Genomic DNA, 13089 nt, shown 5'->3' with positions numbered 1-13089 from the left:
AAGTTCATTATTCCCAATCTTGAGACAAGGGTTGACAATTATGCAGGTGCTTACTTATCTTCTTTAAGTTTTATAAAGACAAAATGCTATTTAAAGGAAAAGCAAACCATTTAAATCTCCATCGTTCCTTACATACCCCTCTTATCCGGACGTCGGACAACGGACGTAGCTCTACATCCGGACGTCAATGAAATGATGCAACGTAGCGCCCCGACGATCCGAGGATCCGACTCAATGAAAACTAGAAATTTAGCACATGCTTTTCCAAATAATCAAGCGGCCCAGCAACACGGCCCGTCCGCACCAAATAATTTTTTTCAATCGACTAGGATTCTTTGAGGTTTTGGGAGACATGATTGCTCTATGTGAGAAGAAAGTTTCTCCTTATGCGAGATAATCTTTCTTTAGTATTATTCAAGGATTTTCTTGTTTATGGTGCGTTGGTGCATTTGATATTTGGATAAAATTTTGCAAATACTTTTTGATTTGCTCATTATGATCATAGTAGCAGCTTCTTTGTTAGTAGATCTTTTCCACTTTCATCTGAAATTAATATAGTTATTGAAATTAAACCACGTAACTTTTGGTATATCTTAGAGGTCTTATTTTTTCGTATATGTATATTTCAAATATATCATTCTGAATCCTAACATCATACGCATCCAGAAATTTATGCCGTGTGGTGCTTTTCATTACAATATATCATGATGTTACAGCCAGTTTTTTAAATAATCTTATTAATGTTATTGAAGAAAATGTTGTGCACTAAGGTCTATCTCCAACCCAAAAACTCAATTTTCACTTCAAAATATAGTAATACTCCAAAATGCCGTAACTAATCTCCAACCGAACTCCATTTATGTGTATACTTTTTCTCAACTTTATTTAACCTAATTTTCGGGTTAAAAAAAAATTGAGTGTGAACCGTGCGATGTCAATATTGACATCACACTGTTCAACCTCACACAAATATCATGATTTTTCTTTTCAATCAGCTAGAGCAAATGACGGACGCCACACGAATGTTAGGCGTTTGGTTCGAGATGATCTAAGGGAGGAGGCTGCATTGAGTTATATGTTGCTTCACAGCATTAGGAGGAAAATTGGATTTAGTTTGGGATGATATTTTTACTATTTCTTAAAATAATTTTCTAATAAAAATACTAAAAATTTATTTTTTTAAAAAATGTAAGAAAACAATAGTTTGAAAAGATGAGGATCCGAAGCAGTGTAGTAGGTGGGACAACAGCAGAAAAATAAAGTATTAAACGTACAGTTCTTTTATTTTAACATTATTACAACAGGCGATGAACCTAGACCATTAATAAGAAAATCAATAAATCAAATCACACAGAAATCTCCATAATAACAAATTATAATTATACTTCACACGTCAACCTCTTTCATGTATTATATCGAATACGTCCATTTATCATTATTTTATTTTCTATATTTCTAGAGGCATCCGAATTGCCTGAGAACATAGTCATGCAAAATGACAAGATACCCATCATTCCCACTAACTGCAGGATTAGCCAAGTAAATGGACCAAAATCATTGCATTAGGAAGAAAATAAGTAGGCGAGGTGATTACCGAATCCAAGGACAATGCTGCAGTTATTAGAAGATATAGAACTATTAAAACTGCAATCCATTAGCTAAGCCCACAAACCCAAAAAAAAAAAAAATAGCTAAGCCCACAAACAGAAAAAAATAATTCTTAAGTGTGTTTAGAATAATTTTATTATTTTTATTATTAAAATAAGTTAGTTATTGTCACGTGAGTTTAAAATAATTTTTTATTTTTTAACACATTAAAAAAAAAATTCCCGTTTTAAAAAATTTCAAAACAATATATGAGATTTGCAAGCTGCAGACCAAACACATTAAGATTAAAAAAAACGTATAAATAGAACTTTTACAATATTCATGCTAAATCCTACATTGTATTATCATTGATTTTCCAAGTAAATATGCAAAACTCTCTATATTATAAGATTAATTATTCTTTGCGGATTCGGGATGCCAAACGTCTTCTGGAGACCAAACACAATGCATCACATCACCTCTTCAATGTGTACTATGGCTCAGTACCTAACATGAATGTACCTGATTCGCCTCCGGACATAGAGCTACATCCAGCCTCGACATAGAATAATTTCTCGTATTATAAAGATGCATAAGTTCGTCTAATAGAAAGATTGCCAGTAAAGCAATATAACAATCAGAAATAGCCATAGAGAAATAGTGCTCAGATATACAAAAACAGCTCAAGAAAGAAACAAAACGCCATGGGAAAGTGGGAGACTGAGATTCAAAGGAAAAAAGACCAAGGCAACAACGCCTGCAATCACTTGGAATATTAACACTACGTACCTTTAAAACTATGAAAATAACTTCAACCTGACATCATCTTAATAGATGAAAATAAATTTTACAAAGATGTAGAAAAGTCTTTAGAGTCCCTTAAACCCGTCAAGAAAACCAGAAAGTTACAGTCCAAAATTAAATTATAAATAGTAGAGATCCTGCGGTGATATGCATGCCATAAAGCATCCTCATCATTGCTTTCTTAAACCACATTCATGGTTAACCATAACATGAGGAATCATATCAGGCTCCCCTTACAGTATTACAATAGCAACATATGTAGAAAGGATTAAAAAGCGTCAGATTACAAAGTACATAGCTCAGTAATTAACAAATTCTAACAACAGACCGATTCGTGCTATTCCAGCCTAAGAGAATTCAATTAAAACATAGCCTCCATATTCAAGCTGCCTGAACAAAAACGGTAAGAAAATGGTTATAGGTTGACGATAAGCAAAAAGAATTGGAAGCAATAAAGCTAAAGAGTACCTCAACTGAATACAGAAGAATTGATTTGAGTGCTACTGGGTGCATCGGTAGTGAGAGATGGAAATGAAGGAATAGATTTCAGGATCAGTTTCCGGCCACCCTTAAGGTTGGGAGACAGCCCAAATCCATTGAGTGGTAAAGAAACTCTTTTCCCATTGGGAGAAGCAGTCTTCACAGCAGTACAAGGTGAAGAGTTAACTCTTAAATCTTCAGAAGTATCATCATCATGAAAAATCTGGTCAGACTTGCATTCTGCTTGTTGATTTTCAGATCTGTTCATTAATGAAAGAGTAGAAGACCGAGGAGGTTTTCCACTTGAGAGAAATGGCAATTTAACAGAAGACCTATTTAAGGAAATCTTTTATAATCAGATATGAGGACGAAAACAGAAAATAACTAAAAAAATATACATATGGATGTCAACCTGCAAGAAGGGAAAGGAGTGACGGGTAAAATGCTTTCTGATAAATGATTATGCTCAAGTTTTGGAACATTTGCATTAGCTTTGCCATCATCTGACTTTACACCTTCCTTCTCACAAGCATCAAGGTCTTCTTCAAATTCAATTTCCTCAAATCCTATTTGCACGGAAGAATGAATAAAAAAAATGAACTTACTAAGAAAAACAGAAATGCTTATAGTTAATGTGAAGAAACAAAACAAGTCAAGCTGCCAACACAAACCACATATAGCAACGAGCACATAAGACACGAGTTCTCAGAAGAAAGATTGGAAATTTATCAAGAAAAAAATGGCTACAAATACAATTTAGACGAATTGAAATATAATAAAAATTTCAAGTTTCCGCTTATTTTAGACCAAAGATGTTGTAAATAACTGTAAAAAGTTTCATTCTAACACATTAAAAATAATAATAAAAAAAAATACAAACAGAAAAAATACAACCAAATTAAATGTATAGAACAGCCAAATTAAATGTATAGAAAATAAAAGATTGAGCAGGCCAAATAGAAAAACCACTGGCCCAACAAAGAGAAATACGCCCATAGTCAAAAAGTGCGGCGTATATAGCCTCGTAGATCCCTGCCTCCTGAAAGGTATGCCTATGGGCCTGTAGGACTGTTGGCTCAAGAAAAAATGTCACGAATGCATGAATCTCGCTTTGCAGCTGTAGGATTCCATTTCTCTTAAGTAAGATTGTAATTAATCATATTTTCCCTGAGGGTGGTGTTAGGATTTAAAGATCTGGGGTTCTTACTTCCCATGAGCGCAAGCACTCATAGTTAATTAGTCATCTTAACACATAAGAGAGAACTATCGATTAACGATGAAATAATTTTTAGGTAATTTAGTCTCAATTATGAAGAAATTGGAGGTAAACCCAATCAAGATCCCAGGGTTCCATCGTCCCGTGTATACCGCAGTTTCAATCTACAAACACTAACAATCATTAACCGTAGTATCCAGGGAATCTGATTAGCAGGCATAGGTTGCCTCATCTCAGGGATCCCGAATAGACTAAAGCGGTTAGATGTGGATTTTAGTTTTAGTGAGTGTTTGGGTCTTGGGGTTTACATCTATTAGAATACCCAAAAATTGATTTAGTTTGGGATTTATGACTTCCTTTAGAAGTAACCCAGGAGTTTGGATTGGAGCGGAACTTATGACTTCTTTAGGAAGTAGCCCAAGTATTTAGATTTAGATTGGGACTTACAGCTTTCGTAGAAAGCAACCCAAGGATTTGATTTGGAATGAGGCTTATTGCTCTATTTATGAGTTGCCCATGGATGGGTATTACAACCTAACTCTATAGCAAGGCTGCCCGAAAGTTTTAATTATTTGGGTAGGACTTATTCCTTCCCTTAGGAAATAGCTTGAAAAAGCAAGTCTTACAACTTAATCCTTTTAGACTAAGATGCCATAGGTTTAAATTTGATTGTTTGGATTTTAGGGTCATTGCAATTTATTTAGGAATTTTCATAAAATGTGGATCTTACGACTTAACTTAGAAGTTGTCTGATAGCGAGTCTTACAACTTAATCATATAGACTAGGGATCATGAGTCTGATAGGAAACATATGATGAATTCAAATAAACACAAAGCATCTTACAATGAATGTTATGACACTACCTCAATCAACAACATTCAATGTAAAAAAAACGCTAATCTTCTTCCAAGCAAATACGGATGACGTGTAGCAAATGTAAGCACCTATAAACACCACTAGGAAACTCGTCATACACCCAGCATTCTATCTACAAACAAGATGCAGAGGAAATATAGTAAATGCAAACATCTATAGGTGGCGCTAGAAGATTTGTGTTCAACGCAGCTCGCCCACACATAACAGTGGAAGGTTTGCAATGCACACAACGTTCTACCTACAAGTTGAGCTGGTGATTTCTAAATGTTCGCTGATAATATACCATCAACAAACAAATCAATAAAGCTTATAATGCATAATAGCTCACTCGCAAGAGACAACGAGCGACCCATAATGCTACGCTACAATTCAACTGTAAGAAGCAGGGAATCCGTAGTAAACATTGCATGCACTAATAAAACAAGGCAGTAAATTTATGATGTCGGACTATCACATCAGGTAAATCAGTTCACCTGTAAGTGATAAGTGAAAGACTCCTAAAACATCGTACAATGTATTCATCAACATAAATACTTTACTGCAAGATGAATGCTGAGATGACTAACAACTGGCAAAAGACAAGATGAATTAAAAGTGTTGTCGATGTGCAATATACAAAGTACAACGCCACGCCACCGAATCTGCAACACTTGTATAAGCAACATAAGGTGTTTTGCGCAAACTTTAGCGACAATCACTTAGTGCAAACAATTATTTTTAAATATTGAAATGCTCCATCCTCATGCCCCGACGAGCATGATGATGCACATATGTGATGTCTGAAGATGCTGTGCGGGTTAAAAAATGAACTTAATATATAGGAATCAACTCGGCTCTAACTGTTAAAGGAATATATGATCGCAGCATCAGTCAGGATATTTATTTTATACTTTCATATTAGGCCCTCAAGGTCTAATACAAAAAAAAAATTCACCAACAAAAGCATAAAGACAATGACGAACCCGATCCTTTGTCAACAAGTAGATAGAGTCGACAAAATTTAACCAATAAGATAAAATTGCCAATAGAAACTCCAATGATGGCCATGTTGGCAGAAGATCTCAACAAGAGGGGACCTCAAATATCCAGAAATGCCTCTCAAATTCCAAAGTGCCTATAAAAATTCAAAATTTTAAGAAATATCATAATTTAAATATTTAAACTTAAAATAAATCATCAAATATTTAAAGCATAAAAGAGGGTGTAATTAACTATAGGGGCCAGCACCAATTAAAAACCTGGACTCATATCATAATGTTCTCACAAAATGAGGGCAAAATCTCTGGGTAATGTCTTATCTAAAATTAAATCTGCCTTCTAAAAATTTGCCTCGAAACTTAAGTGTTAAAACTCTACTCGACGACCCAAAGAGAAGGAAAATGGGTCAGCGTAGAGGATGGGACGCGAATTTTTGGAACCCGCATCCAACTTTTATCTTTTTTCTCATCCTTCACTCTCATAGCAAGTCATCACTTGCCATTTTTGATCTTTTATCACTCACAATTGTCTCTATATTTCTTTACAAATATCCCCCTCTTGTTATTTTCCATCTTTCAACATACCTCATTGGCCCATCAATTCAAATCTAAATCTCTGCCTGTTGATGATATAAATAACATGCCAAGTTTGTAATTTACAATCATTGTTAATACTATGTTCCCCTATTGGTTTCCTAATTTTAGATATTAAAATAACTCATTTGATTTACTACAATTCGTAATATCAATTACTATCATTACCAATAATAGATTGCCATATTTAATTCCCTGATCTTAATGATTTGCAAAAACACATTTGATTTGTAATTATCATGATAGATTGTATATCATGTGTATATATACACTTGAATTCATACACCAAGAAAGACATCAAAAGCTATTCACAAATTCATCTCTTTATTATTACTCTATAACGAAACCAGAGCATCCAATAGTCAATGACCTAGCCTTCCCACACCAGCTCCTCTACTTCCGTAACCACCACCAACTATATAATCCTAAATCCCCATGAATCCAACAACATTATGATCACAATTAATACCACCACTGAAAAAATTAAATATAATGCTTCAAAAAGAACATGTATAAGAATAGGCTGATAATGTGAAAACCTGCGCAGGTATGTCGACAAAGTAAAATCCATTTGGAGGCAAAAAAGGTCCTTTATTTAAGATGTATATGATGATTTGTAAAGTTAAGACAACAAAGCTGGGCTCATATGTATGCAAAAGGATCCTCCACAAATAGCTTTTGAGCTTATGATAGCAATAAACCACTTCCACAAACATGATACATCCTAAAGCTGAACGAAGAACGGTATATGATATATGTAGCCAATAAAAAAATTCCACAAATAGTTACCAAAATGATATTTGTATACACTTTTTATGAAACATTATTAATGTTTGAAGCTCCAATATTTTACCTAAAGTTCTATTTCTAATTAAATATTTTACAGACGAGAAAATCAGATGTTAATTCAGATATTTCATATGTGAGGATTTCAAGTAATATAGTAGACTAGTATATGAGTATTAATAAACTTTTTATGATAATTACATATTGTTTTTAAATTGTTTATCTTGTTTAGTTTTAGCTTATATCATATTACGATGAACGCGAATTCAATTAAAGGAAAGGACAAGGTAGAACCCGAATAAAGGTAGCAAAATTCATCCACTTTCAGCAACAATTTATCAAGGTGGACAAGTTTGAAAATTGCTTCAGCTCACAAACGGCGAATGTCTAGTTGAGAATATCATTAATATTCATTCTCAAATCATCACTTGTCAGTAAGGATGTGGCATATGTTCTTTAACCGGTGATTTCACTGCCAAATGACACCACTGGTAAATGATTATGATTGAGACCCTTTGAATGGTGGTTTTGCCGTCAGATAGTACCACTAAATTATAGTCATGGTCAGAGCCCATATGTTCCCCAACGGCTTTAAATCCTTGAGTAATGAATCAATAGGATAAAATTGATAAGACACAAAGCTCTTTGTTAGCTAAGGTGAACTCAAATTTGTCCCATTTGGCAAACATTCACCCCAAGTCTATAAGGTACCATTGGACAAAGCAACCCATAGCTATCGACAAGGATCCTTCGGTTAGGTTAGGTCGACTACCTGCTCTATCTAAGTAGACTAGGGATCATGATTCCAGGACGATGAAACTATAGGATATTAATCGGGTTCATCATCATTCCCGCCATCATCCGATTTAGGTGTGTGGTTATAAAATTTCAATTTTCAATATCAAATGATACTGCTACTATGGATACTACATATATGTTCGACGACTAGCCTTAATTGAAAGTTCACTCTCGTTACTGGGAGAGGTAATTAATTATAGGGGCTTTCACCTATAGGAAACTTAAACTCAGCTAATAAAGTCCTCATAAAATGAGGGTGAAATCCATGTATAGTATCTTACCGTGAAACCTAAAACTCGTTAAAACTTTCCTCGACCCGACACAAACAAAAAGAAATGGATCACGGAGAGGCCAAGGCGCGAATTTTCGGAGTTCACCCTTCCAAGGAGTCAAGTTTTCTAAAAATTAAAATGATCATGCATGACCAATGTGTTTTATATAAAAAGCTTTCACTTAAGAACCAAATAACAAAAATCAACATTTTAGCGAGTCAGCATTTTACATACCCACAAGTCAGGCATCTTGGCCTCAAAGCTAAGCTGTAAGTCTAATCCTCTAAGTAAAAAACAATCTTCCCTACTCTTCATATGCATTGAGACCAGACTGCATGATTTTAAAAGCGATTAGTTGGGCTTAGCTAGTAACCATTTCTGGGCAAGGCAATAAATCTAGAGGTCCAGCTGATTATGTCTCATGTGAGGTATAGTTTGTAAGTCTCTTGCACTCCGTTAGACTTAGGTTCGAAGCACAACCCCTTAGCAGTCCTTACCTTAGTTCTAGGATTCAAGATTGTAGATTTCAGTCACTTCATAAGCCCTCACCTTCCGGGCATTTCTTTCAACATATGTTATTAGAATATAAGCTCCCAAATTCTAAATTAAAATGATTAACTTAAACAAAAAACCAGATTCTAAAATGTAAGTCCAACAAATGATAGTTTGAGTACCTCTAAATTTTCTCATAATCAAGTGCTCATACGTTCTCATTTTCTTCCCTTGGCTCTCATTCAAAATTTTGATTAAAGTTGAATTCACCTCTGTGAGAATTTCCAAAGACCCCAAATCTTTGAAAAAGAATTTCATAAATTTTAAAATGAAAATATTAGCCAATGATTTTATGACTAAAAAAGTAAATCACTAGTTTAATAAAAAATATTCTCAAGTGATAAATGGCAAACCCCAATGGGTATATATACCCTAGAAAAAAATAAATCATATTCAATCAAATATTAAATAGGGGAAATCTTTGTTAAAACTAAAATTATGAGTTTTGTTATTGAGTCCATAACAAAATAACATTTTTTAACCTTCGGAATAATATATTACTTTCTATGTCGTACTCGATCACAAAATATCTTAATCCGTTGAGGATCACAAAATTTCTCCAACAGGTATTGGCTGGGGACACGACATACATGCTATTGGCTCAAGAAAAATGATATGAATGCATGAATCCCACTTTGCAGCCGTAGGATTCCATTTCCCTTAAGTCAGATTGTGGTTAACCAGATTTCCTCTGAGGGTAGTGTCAGCGTTTAAAGATCTGGGTCCTTACTTCCCATGAGCGCAAGCACTCATAGTTAATTACCCCTCTTAACACGTAAGAAAGAACTCTCAATTAATGATGAAATAATTTTTAGGTAATTTAGTCTCAATTGTGTAAAAAAATGGATGTAAACCCGATCAAAATCTCATGATTCCGTCGTCCCGGCTATAACATAGATTTCAGCATACCAACACTAACAATTATTGACTGTAATATCAAGAGAATCTAATTAGCTTCCATGGGTAACCTCCTCTAAGGGATCCCAAGTAGACTGAAGTGGTTAGATGTGAATTTTAATTTTATTGCGTGTTTTGGGGTTTACATCTATTAGAATATCCAGAAATTAATTTAGTTTGGGATTTATGACTTCGTTTAGAAGTAACCCAGGATTTTGGATTGGAGCGGGTCTTATGGCTCCTTTAGAAAGTAGCCCAGATACTTAGATTTAGGTTGAGATATATGGTTTTCGTAGAAAGTAAATCAGATATTTGATTTGTAATGGGGCTTACTGCTCTATTTATGAGTTGCCCAAAGATGGGTCTTACAACCTAACTCTACAGCAAGGCTGCCCAAGAATTTTTGTTTGAATTTGGGCTAGGTCTTATTATTTCCCTTAGAAAGTTGCCTGAAAATGGATCTTATAACTTAATTCTTTAGACTAAGATGCCCATGAATTTGTATATTTTGTATAAAATCTTTCGATAGAAATTCTACATGCTTTTAACATGAGATTAGTACCATAATTACTGTATTTTAAAGCATTATTTAAAGATGAAATTTTCTTGAGGCTTTTGCCTTGATTTTTTTACAAGGGATATCCGTGTGATTAGATTCGAGGAAGGGACTTATGGCTTTCATTAGAAAGTAGCCCAGTTAGTGGGACTTACGGCCTCTACTAAGGGTAGCCCGAATATTTCAATTGGATAGGTCTTAGTGCTTCCTTAGAAGTTGTCTAATAATGGGTCTTATGACCTAGCCCGGTAAGATAAGTGGCCATAGTTTTGGGTATTACAACCAAGCCCTATAGACTAGGCTGTCTGGTCTAGGGTTATGTTATCACCTAAATATTTTTCTTAGAAGTCGGACTTACGACTTCTATTTGAAGTGGTCGGAGTTATAATTGAGGGTTAAGAGTTAGGTCAATTTCATCTAAAACTTTCCCCTAAGGTCGGGCTTATTGCTTTCCTTTGAAAGTTGTTGGGTAGTGGGTCTTACAATCAAGTTCTTATAAATAAAGCTGCTCAAAGATTTTGAGTTTGATTGTGTGTTTGTTGAGAAGATGTCAGTTGTTTAGGATTTGTTACTTAGAGAATTTGAAAGGTTTGTGAGTTGGTTTGAGTTTAAAACTTTCTTGTGAGCATTTTGTTTAGCTTTTAGTAGTGTGTTGTTATTTTTATTTTATGCTGATAGATTTTTCATACTCCAGTAGTAGTCACTATATTTTAGCACTGTCGTTTGTTTGTTTCTACCTGCTTTCAGCATTGCTGCTTTACTAGCTTTTATAGTACTTTGCTTTACCAGTAGTAGCTAGATTTATTTTTTTCAGCATTTAACTCCATTTATAATTGTGCTGACTTTTAGTTGCTTGTTTACAGGTACGTGGTACTTACAGTAGTTTAGGGAGCTCGCAGATAGTTGCAGGAGCTCGTATAAGAAAGACCTTGGAATGCTGGCAGAATGTTGTTCTATACTTATTTGAGTTGGTAGAGTTATTTGTTTGGAGAGCAGTGTGTACATGTGTTTAGAGAGTTTTGTACAGGATTTTAGAGAATTTGAGAGTTATATATGTCAATAAGTGGAAAATAATATTTCTTTTTTCTTGCATTTTCTTTCACGCTTAAACTAATTAGTCTATTAAGTAAAAATCAAATTTTCTAGTTAATTGTATTAATTTCAATTCGTAAAAACTCTCATACTTTAAAACTCTCAAAATTTAAAGCTCTCGTATTTTAAAAATTTCATTTAAAATGCTCTCGTACTTTGAAACTTTCAAATTCCAAATGCTCTCAAATTTGAAATGCTCTTGTATTTTAAATAGCTCCTGAATTTTATATAATTAACTATCAATTAATTTCAATTAGTTTTGATTAATTAATTTTAATAAATTAATTTTTTTCAATTAATTAATTGATTAATTAAATCCAAATTTAACTGCTCTATAATTGCTCCAAAAAGGTCCTGTAATTTTCCATGAATTTTAGGCAACCTCCCGGCATCGCACTCCACCGAGGGAGAAATCGGGACGGCATTTAGCGAAATTTCTTCCCACCCGGACCTAAGGTCAACGGCGTAGGATCTTCAAATTGGAACCATCCCGACAAGATCTAAGATACAAATATGATGGCTTGGGATCTTCAAACTTAAAACCATCCGCCCAGATCTAAGATCAATGGCACGGGTCTTCAAATTTTAAATCATCTCAGCTGGATTTAAAGTAGACGGCGCGAGGTCTTCGACACCTTTTTAAAAATCCCATCATCCATTCTTTCTTCTCTTTTTTTTCTTTTTTTATAATATACTTAATATTATATTATTTTTAATATAACATATATAATATATTATGATATAATATATAACTTTATATTATCATATTATAATATATAATATACAATATAATAAAGGGAGAGAGGGAGCCTGATCGGGTCGGCTAGGGCATGCACTATGGAATGGAGAAGCGACTCGTGCAATCTCTGTGCCTCCTGTGAACCGAAGTACAACAAGGAGCCGAAGAAGTGATGGTGCAATCTATGCACCTCCTACAAAGTAACGAAGACAAACAACAACGAGGGAGCCAAAGAAGTGACGATGCAATCTCTGCACTTCTTGCGAATCAACGAAGATGAACAGCAACGAAGGAGTCAGAGGAGCGATGTGTGCAATCTCTGCACTCCTGCGAAGCAATGAAGACGAACAACAATGGGGGAGCCGAAAAAGCGAAGTCGAATAGTGACAAGGAGCCGAAGAAGCGAGGCATGTTATCTGTCCATCTCCTGCAAAGCAATGAAGATGGACAGTAACAAAGAAGCCACGTGATCCTTTCTCTTTTGTTTTATTCCTCTTGTTGGTCGTTATAAGTGATGAACATATGGTTATTTAGCGAACAGTTGCTTCAATTCGTGGTGTGGGGCCGACTAGAAGATATGTCGGTTACTTCAAAATTTCTTTGTTCTATTTTAGGTAAGAATTAATTCTTTCAGACCGGAAAATTATTGTAGTGGCTCTTCATTGATGTTTTGGGTATTATTCTATTAAGTAATTACTGTTATTGAAAAAATAGTAATAAGCGTCCGACCGTCAGTTCCCGCCTCATTAACTTGAGCTTTCGGGTTAGATCGAGGCATTAGATATGCTGATAAGTAATGGGTAAGCCTTAAGCAAGCTTGGAGAACAACCAAATACAACTTAATGTTTGTACTACAAAATTC

The 13089-nt window shown here is 34.6% G+C and overlaps 1 protein-coding gene across 1 annotated transcript in view; it reads right to left on the bottom strand.

The window, feature by feature from the left end:
• Window positions 1-2445: 2445 nt before the first annotated feature.
• LOC110102452 (protein tesmin/TSO1-like CXC 3) overlaps window positions 2446-13089 on the bottom strand; it is a 43729-nt gene continuing 33085 nt past the window's right edge. Inside the window, exons 9-11 of the mRNA XM_020830795.2 lie at window positions 3284-3437; window positions 2860-3203; window positions 2446-2781 (exon numbers count right to left, since the gene is read on the bottom strand). Of these exons, the coding sequence (XP_020686454.1) occupies window positions 2861-3203; window positions 3284-3437 (497 nt within the window). The 3' untranslated portion in view covers window positions 2446-2781; window position 2860. The remainder of the gene's footprint in view (window positions 2782-2859; window positions 3204-3283; window positions 3438-13089) is intronic.

This window comes from Dendrobium catenatum, unplaced genomic scaffold (assembly GCF_001605985.2).
Source record: "Dendrobium catenatum unplaced genomic scaffold, ASM160598v2 fragScaff_scaffold_716, whole genome shotgun sequence".
Lineage (NCBI taxonomy): Eukaryota > Viridiplantae > Streptophyta > Magnoliopsida > Asparagales > Orchidaceae > Dendrobium > Dendrobium catenatum.
The sequence above is the reverse complement of the archived record's forward strand: the minus strand, read 5'-3'. Positions and strand labels throughout refer to the sequence as shown.